General features: G+C 40.1%; 1 protein-coding gene and 1 non-coding gene across 2 annotated transcripts; one reads left to right on the top strand and one right to left on the bottom strand.

The window, feature by feature from the left end:
* The first annotated feature begins 3908 nt into the window (after positions 1 to 3908).
* On the top strand, positions 3909 to 4826 carry LOC111533237 (40S ribosomal protein S4, X isoform). The gene has a single exon (XM_023200079.3). The coding sequence runs from the start codon at positions 3946 to 3948 to the stop codon at positions 4735 to 4737; it is 792 nt and encodes a 263-aa protein (XP_023055847.2). The 5' UTR covers positions 3909 to 3945; the 3' UTR covers positions 4738 to 4826.
* A 4871-nt stretch (positions 4827 to 9697) lies between these two features.
* Positions 9698 to 9803, bottom strand: LOC111553329. The gene has a single exon (XR_002734903.1). It is a non-coding gene; the product is annotated as a U6 spliceosomal RNA (small nuclear RNA).
* Positions 9804 to 11227: the final 1424 nt, after the last annotated feature.

Consider the following 11227-nt stretch of genomic DNA (forward strand, 5'->3'; position numbering starts at 1 on the left):
CAGCCAGGCTGGAGTGCAATGGTGTGACCTTGGATCCCTGCAACCTCTGCCTCCTGGGTTCAAGGTTTCAAGTGGTTCTCTTGCCTCAGCTTCCCGAGTAGCTAGGATTACAGGCACACACCACCACGCCTGGCTAAATTTTGTATTTTTAGTAGAGACGGGGTTTCACCATATTGGCCAGGCTGGCCTTGAACCCCTGACCTCAGGTGAAGTGCTGGGATGACAAGTGTGAGCCCCCTTACCTGGCCTCTCTCCCCTTTATTAATAGTAGCCATCCTAATGGGTGTGAAGTGGTATCTCATGGCTTCAATTTGCACTTCCCTAATGATTAATGATGTTGAGCATCTTTTCATAGGTTTCTTGGCCATTTGTATATCTTCTTTGGAGAAATGTCTACTCAACTCCTTTGCTTATTTTTGATTTGGGTTGTGTGTTTTTGTTGCTTGTTGAGTAGTGTGTTTTTAAACATTACACTTAAAGTACTACACTGTGCATATTTTTTTCTGCATTTTCTTTTTCACTTAATATTCTTTTTAAAATTTTTTCTTTTTTTTTTTTTTTGAGACAGTCTCCAGGCTGGAGTGCAATGGTGCGATCTTGGCTCACTTCAACCTTCGCCTCCTGGGTTCAAGCGATTCTCCTGCCTCAGCCTCCTGAGTAGCTGGGATTATAGGCACCCGCCACCATGCCTGGCTAATTTTTGTATTTTTAGTAGATATGAGGTTTCACCATGCTGGCCAGGCTGGTCTTGAGCTCCTGACCTCAAGGGATCTGCCCGCCTTGGTCTCCCAAAGTGCTGGGATTACAGGTGTGAGCTACCGCACCCGGATCCACTTAATATATTCTTTACTTAATTTGTTTTAACTGCTGTATAATACTCTATTGTGTTGCATACTTCTCTTCTCCAGTCTTCTATTATTGGACATTTAGGTGGTTTCCAATTGTTCTGTATGACGCTGCTTCAGTGAACATCACTACTTGTTTGTGTATATTTATTTTTTAACCAGTCATAATATTGTTTTTCAGTTGGTTCTCTTGTGTTCTCTAGAAAGACAATATTATCACAAACTGAAAATAATACTTTTGTTGCTTTCTTTCCTATAGTTATGATTCACATCTATTTCTGGTCTGGTACATTGCTTAGAAATTTCAGAACAGTAGTAAACAGCAGTGGGAATAGTGACTATCCTTGTTTTGTTCTCGACGTTAATGAAGTTGCCTCCTGAATTTCACTGTTAAGGATGATTTCGGCTTTTGGTTTGAAATGTTAATTTTTATTTATCATCTTGAGGTATTATTTTTCATTTGCATTTATTAAATGAATTTTATAGACTAAATATTATTATATTTTTTTCTTTTACAAATTATTATAGTAATAGCCTTCTAATATTGAAACAACCTTGGAGTTTTTTGATGTATTATTCTCCCAGTCTATTGCAGGATTATGTTTGCTTGTATCTTTTTAGTATTTTTGTATGTATAACGTATTAAGTGTGATTGCCCGGTTTTTCTTGTTGTTGACTATCTTTTAAGTCACAGTTACAAGGTTTTTTCTTTCTTAATAGGACATTAGTCAGATATAATTTACATACAGTAAACTACAAAAACCTTAAGTGTACAGCTTGATGAATTCTGACAAATATATACACGTCAGTCACCATCATCCAGATCAAGATATAGCACATTTTCATGGTCCCAGAACATTCCCTTGTGGCCCCTCCAGTCAGTCTTCCATCCACACCCCAGCAACCACTTCCCTGGTTTCTATCACCAGAGATTAGTTTGGTCTGTTCTGTCCTTGAACTTGTCCTATATATGATCATATAGTTTGTACTCTTCTGTATCTGGTTTCTTTCATTCAACATAAAGTTTTTATTAAAAAATTTTAAAAAGTTTTTAAAATTTGTTTTTTTGGAGATGGAGTCTCGCTATGTTGCCCAACCTGGAGTGCAGTGGCTATTCACAGATGTGATCATAACTCACTGCAGCCTCAAACTTCTGGGCTTAAGTGATCCTCCAGCCTCAGCCTCTCGAGTAGTTGGGACTACCTGGTGCCTGGCTGCATAACGTTTTTGAGATTCATCCAAAATATTATATCAATAGTTTTGCTAGCTTTGTAAAATGAACTGATAAGATTTATATGTTTTGGCCAGGCATGGTGGCTGGTGCCTGTAATCCCAGCATTTTGGGAGTCTGAGGCAGGAGAATCATTTGAGCCCAGGAGATCGAGGCTGTAGTGAGCTATGATGATGCACTGCACTCCAGCTTGGGTGACAGGGTGAGACCCTGTTTCAAAAAAAAAAAAAAAAAAAAAAAATTTACATCTTTTTCTTTTCATGCCCCGAAAGAGCTAATGTTGCAAAATTTATTTGTTCTGTGAAAGATGAGGTAACTCACCTGTGAAATCATCTGAGGCTATAACCATTTTAGGAGGCAATACTTTAAGAACTTTCTTTAAATATTTTTCCTTTATTATTGTTCTATTCAGATAGTCTACTTTTTGTTGAAGCAATTTTTTAATGTTATGTTTTCCCAGAAAGTAATCCATTTCATTGCAGTTTTGAAATTATAAGCATATAATTGTATGTAGAGTCCTCTTAGAGTTTTAAAACCTGTAGTTTCCCTTTTGGCATTTATAACATTTATTTGTGTTCTTTCTGTTTTTTTTCTTGAACCTCTAGCTCCTGGGTTCAAGAGATTCTCTGACTCAGCTTCCCAAGTAGTTGGGACTATAAGTGCAACATCATGCCTGGCTGATTTTTGTATTTTTTGTAGAGATAGAGTTTCGCCATGTTGGCCAGGCTGGTCTTGAACTCCTGGCCTCAAGTGATCCACCCGCCTCGTCTTCCCGAAGTGCTGGGATTACAGATGTGAGCCACCACGCCTGGCCTGTTTGTGTTTCTTCTAATGATAGAAGCAAAGCTGTTTTATGAACCAACTCTAAAATTTATTTATTAATCCTGCTGTCTTTCTGACTGTTAAGATTACTAATCAATAATATTTGCTTTTAACTGTTTTACAGCTTTCTTCCCCTGGTTATTTTGATCTTTTATTAAAACCAAATTCCTTAAATGAAAGTTTAGTTTACCTATTTTTATTCTTTCCTGATTAACCATAAAGGCTATTTAAGGCTACAAATTTGCCTATGAATCAGCTTTGTCTCATCCCCTAAGATTTCTTATATGTTTTCTCTTTTCCATTGTTTTTAACTAGTCTGTTTGCAGTTTTGATTTTTGCTTTTTAGCTCAAATATTATCCAGGAGAGCACTTAAAAATATCTAAGTGATTGGGTTGTTTAGTTTGTGCGATAGGAAAGAAGTGTTTAGAATTCCCCATGGCTTTCTAGGGAGGGTGTTTCCATCTCTTTAGCATCCTTTGCATTATACACAGCAGTGACAGATGTAGGTGTAGGAGCTTTAGGGGAGCTCAGTCTGAGTCCAATTACTTTGCATAAAAAAGGGCGCAAGATGGATGCCTCTTTAGAGCTATCAGGGAGATGTGAGAAGGGAAGGGTGCAGATGCCTTGTGGCTGAGACACAGGAAACTCACAGAACTTATGAGTAAATGGGCCCAGTTGGAAGTTGGAATATGGGTAGGAAGGGAGCTGGCTGAGAGTTAATTTTGGAACAGCATATTGGAATGAGCAAGATGTAACTGCTTTACTTGTATAGAGTCTAACCTGTAGACAGCGAGGAATCATTTAGGATTTCTTGCATGCAAGTGACATAATTGAGATTTATTCTCAACGTTAAGATCCCACTCACCTCCCAGAGTGCTGGTAGTCAGGCAGAAGATGGAAAGATTCTTTTTTGGAGCATATGACATGCCCAAGAGTAGAGCCCTAACGACACTGACACTGGAGTCTTCTCAGCAAAGTGTCCTGTTCAGATCTCCTTGTATGACTCTTAGTTGAAAAGCTCAGCTCTTTCCTTGCCTAACGCAGCCATGGCTCGTGGTCCCAAGAAGCATCTGAAGCGGGTAGCAGCTCCAAAGCATTGGATGCTGGATAAATTGACTGGTGTGTTTGCTCCTCGTCCATCCACCGGTCCCCACAAGTTGAGAGAGTGTCTCCCCCTCATCATTTTCCTAAGGAACAGACTTAAGTATGCCCTGACAGGAGATGAAGTAAAGAAGATTTGCATGCAGCGGTTCATTAAGATAGATGGCAAGGTCCGAACTGATATAACCTACCCTGCTGGATTCATGGATGTCATCAGCATTGACAAGACGGGAGAGAATTTCCGTCTGATCTATGACACCAAGGGTCGCTTTGCTGTACATCGTATTACACCTGAGGAGGCCAAGTACAAGTTATGCAAAGTGAGAAAGATCTTTGTGGGCACAAAAGGAATCCCTCATCTGGTGACTCATGATGCCCGCACCATCCGCTACCCCGATCCCCTCATCAAGGTGAATGATACCATTCAGATTGATTTGGAAACTGGCAAGATTACTGATTTCATCAAGTTCGACACTGGTAACCTGTGTATGGTGACTGGAGGTGCTAACCTGGGAAGAATTGGTGTGATCACCAACAGAGAGAGGCATCCTGGATCTTTTGACGTGGTTCACGTGAAAGATGCCAATGGCAACAGCTTTGCCACTCGACTTTCCAACATTTTTGTTATTGGCAAGGGCAATAAACCATGGATTTCTCTTCCCCGAGGAAAGGGTATCCGCCTCACCATTGCTGAAGAGAGAGACAAAAGACTGGCGGCCAAACAGAGCAGTGGGTGAAATGGGCCCCTGGGTGCCATGTCAGACCTTTGTACGTAATTAAAAATATTGTGGCAGGATAAAAAAAAAAAAAAAAAAAAAAAAGAAAAGCTCAGAAGTCCCAATCAATTTTCAGTGTCTCAGTCTTTAATATGAGCAGAAAATCAGAAGTCACTTGACATTTAAGAAAAGCCTTCTACCACGAAGGATAAATAAACAATAAGCAAATAAACAAATAAGCAAAGAAAAAAAGCAAGCTAGAGGAGGTAGACAATGCAGGGAGAAGAAATCTTAAAAACATTAACATTCTCAGAGATACAACACAAGATAGAAAGATATGGCATTCATGAAACAAGTAAGAAATGCTGATGAAAAGAACACACAGAATTCAGAGAACAATAAAACACCAGAAACCCAAAGAAATTAAAAGCAAAAAAATGCTTAAACATGAACAATTCACCAGAAGGATTGAATGGTAAAGTTGAGTTAATATTTCAAAAAGAAAGTGATGTCTACAAAGAAATGGAAAACAGGAAAGAAAAAAATAAGAAAAACTAGAGAAACAGACTAGGGGGTCCAACATCCAAAAAACAGGAGTTTAAGAATGAAAGGATACAGAAAATGAAAGGGCACGCATCATCAAATAAATAACTTAAGGAAAATTTCTAGAACTGAAGGATGTGGAATTCTAGATTGATGAGACCCATCAAATGCTCAGTAAAACAGACATACACCTTTGAAAAGAGATTTTTTTCTTTTCTTTTCTTTTTTTTTTTTTTTAAGAATTATGCATCTGAACTTTCTGGTTTACTTAGAAGATAATTAATGCTAAAATTGGAGAATACAAGTTAACTTTATTTTTTATTTATTAATTTTTTTTGAGACGGAGTCTTGTTCTTGTTGCCCAGACTGAAGTGTAATGGCAAGACCTTGGCTCACTGCAACCTCTGCCTCCCGGACTCAAGTGATTCCCCTGCCTCAGCCTCCCGAGTAGCTGGGATTACAGGAGCGTGCCACCACCACGCCCAGCTAATTTTTGTATTTTTAATAGACATGGGGTTTCACCATGTTGGCCAGGCTAGTTTCGAACTCCTGACCTTGTGATCTGCCCGCCTCAGCTTCCCAAAGTGGTGGGATTACAGGTGTGAGCCACCGCACCCGCCCAAGTTAACTTTAATGCCAGAGTTGGAGAATACAAGATAACTTGTGATTTGCATGTGGCCAGACTGTATATAAAAGGACCTGTGGCTGCATCTGATAACCAGTGTCATGTCAAAGAAATAGACATTCCTATAATGAAAGAATGTCATGTAGAAACATAGTATCCTAATTTTTAAAGTATTTTAGATTTGGTTGAGAGAGCAATCTGTCACTTACAAAATAAGGAGGAGGAAAAAACAAACAATTTAACCCCCCCCTTTTTTTAGAACTATATAGTTTACAAAGTGCTGTAGCCTACGTGTGATAAACTAGCTAAATTTATCTTTTTTTCTCAGAACAATATAAACATATCAATTAATCTTAACAATATCGCAAGTGAGGCATTATGGCTCCCATATTGCAGACAAGAATGAGGTTCAGAGAGATTAAGCAAATTGTCCAAGTTCATAGAGTTGGGATGGCAGAGGTGGGATTTATTTATTTATTTATTTTTTTTTACATCTTTTGAATTAACTTTATTGGGGTATAATAGATATATAACAACATATTTATTTTAAGCTATCAATTCAATGTTTTGACAAATATATTCACTTGTATGAATATTACCCATATAAAGTTTTAGAATGTTTATAGAGACTCAAAAATTTCCTCCTTCTCAGTCTGTGATCATCTCTCACCCACCCCACCTTCTAGGCAACCACTGACATATTTTCTGTCAGTATAATTTAGTGTTTTTCTGTCTTAGCATTTGTTTAGCTTATCGGATCTGTGAGTTTAGGTTTTCTTTTTTTTTTTTTTTTTTATTTTTATTTTTATTTTTTTTATTATACTTTAAGTTCTAGGGTACATGTGCATAACGTGCAGGTTACATATGTATACATGTGCCATGTTGGTGTGCTGCACCCATCAACTCGTCAGCACCCATCAATTCATCATTTATATCAGGTATAACTCCCCAATGCAATCCCTCCCCCCTCCCCCCTCCCCATGATAGGCCCCAGTGTGTGATGTTCCCCTTCCCGAGTCCAAGTGAGCTCATTGTTCAGTTCCCACCTATGAGTGAGAACATGCGGTGTTTGGTTTTCTCTTCTTGTGATAATTTGCTAAGAATGATGGTTTCCAGCTGCATCCATGTCTCTACAAAGGACGCAAACTCATCCTTTTTTATGGCTGCATAGTATTCCATGGTGTATATGTGCCACATTTTCTTAATCCAGTCTGTCACTGATGGACATTTGGGTTGATTCCAAGTCTTTGCTATTGTGAATAGTGCCGCAATAAACATACGTGTGCATGTGTCTTTGTAGTAGCATAATTTATAATCCTTTGGGTATATACCCAGTAGTGGGATTTAAATGGCAGTCTCTGATTCTCTTGGTCTGTCCCTTATCATCACCTTGAGGTCACAAGACGGTTGAAGAAGGAAGAAGGAGAAAGGGTGGAAAACAAAGGGCAAAAAAGAATGTATACCAGCCCTACCTTTTGTGACATCTCTCTGAAGTCCACCCAGCAGCCTCTTCTTAAGTATCATTTGCCAGACTATACTATGTGGCCACCTCTCTTGGCAGAGGAAGCTGGGAAATGCAGCATTTTAACTGGACTGCTTCCTTGGGTGAAACCAAATCTCTGTTAGGAAGAAAGATTTGAGTTGGCAGCCAGGAGTCTCTGTGAAAGCCAGGAACGAAAGCAGCTAAGGTGTCCCTTTCTTTGGCTAGCTAGAAGCTGTTTACATGGATAGTCTTTTTTTTTCTCCCCTTGACTTTGGATAATGTGGATTATTTTCATGCAGTAGAACTAAAATTTCTATATAGTGCATGTATTTAATATTTAAATATGGCGAGTTCACTGGCTTTTTCTGTCCTTGGACAAGATTTTTATGATGGTTCCAAATCCTGTTAAATTTGATCTGAGTTGTTTTGCTAAATAGCACTCAGTGTTTTAAGCTCCCTGAAAGTTGTTACCCATAGTTTTCTAGGCTTTTCTTTCTGTGCCCTCTTCCCCAGGACCATGTCCTCTCTGTCCTCTTCCCCACTTCCCATTCTCCTTCTCCACCAGTTCAATCACTGTCACCTCTTACTGAAATCTCAGCTCATGCAATGCCAGAGAGAATCTCTAGTTCAACCAGTTGGTGTTGCAGACAGGGAAACTGAGGCCCAGAAAGTCAGGGCGATCTCTGGCAAGGACTAATGCCCTCTGGCTCTCCTCAGTCTTCTTGAAGTAAGGTCAGTGATTCTTATTCCCAGGAGGAAAGACAGAGAGCGAAGGCCCTGAACTGGGAAAGAGACTAGGGGCATTCGAGGAAACAAAAGGAGGCTGGCGTGGCGGCAGCGCAGGGAGTGAGGAGCAGATTGGCTTGAACAAAGCTAGAAGGGTTCTCAGGATCATGGGAAGCCAAGGCATGCAGGTGATGCTGAGGATATGGGGTGTATCGGCTTCTGAAGGGTATCAGCTGGGAAATGGTGTAATTTAGCTTAAAATCTTAAAGGGTCCTTATGCCTGCTTCATTGAGACATATTGGGAAGGGCAAGAACACAAAAGAGGAGAAGAGTGAGGGCTACTACAGTTGTCCTGAGAAGAGATAATGGAGGCTTGAACTAACATAGAGGCAGTCGGGTTGGAGGGGTGAGTGGATGGACGTAGAGTGTATTGTCAGACTTTGATGACAGATTTGGGGATGGAAGTATGGGAGAGGGGAAACGGAGAGAATCCTAGGGTTCTGTCTTGTGCAAATAAGTAGATGAAAGAGCCAAAGAGTCCTTCATGGAATTAGGGAGCACTGGAGGAGGAAAATATTGGAGTGGAAGATCCAAAATTCACTTTTGTGCTGAAATTTCTGTGATACAATCTCGTGGAGATGTCAGTAAGGTAGCTAGATGTATATCATGATCCAGATTTTTCTGTTTTATTTCTAATTGGCTATTGTTATATATAGGAAAACTATTGCTTCCTACAAATATATATATATATATATATATATATTTGAGATGATCTCATTCTGCTGCTCAGGCTGGAGTGCAGTGGTGGGAACATGGCTCACTGCAGCCTCAACCTCCTGGGTTCAAGTGGTCCTTAAACCTCAGCCTCTCTGTTAGCTGGGACTATAGGCATGCACCACCATATCTGGATGATTTAAATTTTTTTGTTTTTTGTAGAGACAGGGGTCTCAGTATGTTGCCCAAGCTGGTCTCAAACTCCTGGGTTCAAGCAATCTTCCTACCTCAGTCTTCCAAAGTGTTGGGATTATAGACATGAACCGTTGAGTCCAGCTGCAAATGTACTTTGTATTAGACCATTTTACTGGCTTCTCTTATTAGTTCGAATAGCTTTTCTGTGATGTTTTTGGTGTTCTGATATGTAATTATATTGCCTGCTAATAATGATAAATGTGTTTCTTTCTTTCCAACCATTTTACCCCTTATTATTTTTCTTGTTCTATCACATTGGCTATAGTAGAGGTCTTTTTACAGTTAGCTTTTTAAATATATATAATTTTTATTTTATTTTATTTTATTTTTTTGAGACGGAGTCTCGCTCTGTCGCCCAGGCTGGAGCACAGTGGCCAGATCTCAGCTCACTGCAAGCTCCGCCTCTTGGGTTTATGCCATTCTCCTGCCTCAGCCTCCGGAGTAGCTGGGACTACAGGCGTCCGCCACCTCGCCCAGCTAGATTTTTGTATTTTTTAGTAGAGACGGGGTGTCACCGTGTTAGCCAGGATGGTCTCGATCTCCTGACTTCGTGATCCGCCCGTCTCGGCCTCCCAAAGTGCTGGGATTACAGGCTTGAGCCACCGCGCCCGGCCAAATATATATAATTTTTGATAAAAAATATGGAATGCTTCATGAATTTGGATGCCATCATTGTGTAGGGGCACACTAATCTTCTCTGTATTGTTCCAATTTTAGTATATGTGCTACCAAAGCGGGCACTACAGTTAGTTTTAATGGTAAACATAATATTTGATGTTTGAGCAGCTAAGAGAAGACGATTTTGAGACAAAGTTTTGAGGCAGTGTATGCAGCTCAGAAATCATGACAGAAGCTTAAATGTGGTGTGATAATGCCTTTGAATAAGGTGATGTCTTAGTTCCTGCTGCTGTAACACAATGCCACAGACTGGGTAATTTATAGTGAGCAGAAGTTTATTGGCTCATGGTTCTGGAGGCTGGGAAATCTAAGATCAAGGGGCCTGCATCGGACGAGGGCCTTCTTACTATGTCATCTCATGGTAGGAGGGCAAAGAGAGGGCGAGAGAGTGAGCAAATGGTCAAACTTGCAACCTCAAACCCTTAAATTCATTCGTGGAGGTGAAGCCTTCATGACTAAACACATCCCTTGAGGCGCCACCTCTCAACAGGCCCCACCTCCTGACACTGGTGCATTGAGGATTCTGTTTCCAACACATGCTTTTTGGGAGACACAGTCAAACCAGAGCAGGTGATAACTGAAGACATAAAAAGGGATATAAATACCAACTCTCTTACCCTCATACTCATAGCCAGAAGAATGGTCTGTCCATAAAACATGATCACAGTGCTTCAAACCTGAAGCATGGTGGTCAAATTGACAGGAAACTAAGAATGTCTAAATAGTAAATGTTAAAGTTGGGTAGAGTGTGTTCATTTGGAAAAGAGAACAGAGAAGAAATTGATCATAATTCTCAGTTTATGAACAGCTGTAAACAGGTAGGATCAGAAGAAATCGACAGATAAGTATATTTTAAAATCAGTGTCCATGATTGAAGCTTAATCTTCCAAAGTATCCTGTAATGACTATAATTTATGTAATGCCAGTGTGCATATAACATATCACTTGGTTTCCTCAACACCTCAGTGATATGGGTAGTAATTCACATTTATCCACAATTTGACATTCTCTAACATGCTTAGATTACCTCATTTGATGTTTACCTTCCCAGGGCTTACTCCCTTGCAATTAAGGCTCCAACAAAAATCCATCTGCTTTTAGTTCTTTGAACAGAATGTCCTGCATTCTCTCTACTCGGCCTTTGTCCATGTGGCCCACCTTGTGATGCCTGTTTCTCCTTCATAACCCAGCTCAGCCCCAAGGAAAGGCCTCTGTTCCATTGTCAAAAGGGAGAGGTGAATGTAGCCAGCAAGGCCTTGAAGGAATACAAGCCAAGTAGCAGGTGTAGCACAACCCTAATATGCTGCGCTATTTGACACTGCATTACCTACTGGCCTAAGCTTTGCTGAGCTCCCTTGCTTTAGGGGAGAAAAGAAAAAAAAAAAGTCCTCTTTAGCCAGCTGCATTTCTTTTTCCCATTTCTACAGTGTACCAGGGAGGGTACACATGTGATTGTCCATGGACTCACCTTTACCCATCACTCCTCT

Source organism: Piliocolobus tephrosceles, chromosome 20 (assembly GCF_002776525.5).
Source record: "Piliocolobus tephrosceles isolate RC106 chromosome 20, ASM277652v3, whole genome shotgun sequence".
NCBI lineage: Eukaryota > Metazoa > Chordata > Mammalia > Primates > Cercopithecidae > Piliocolobus > Piliocolobus tephrosceles.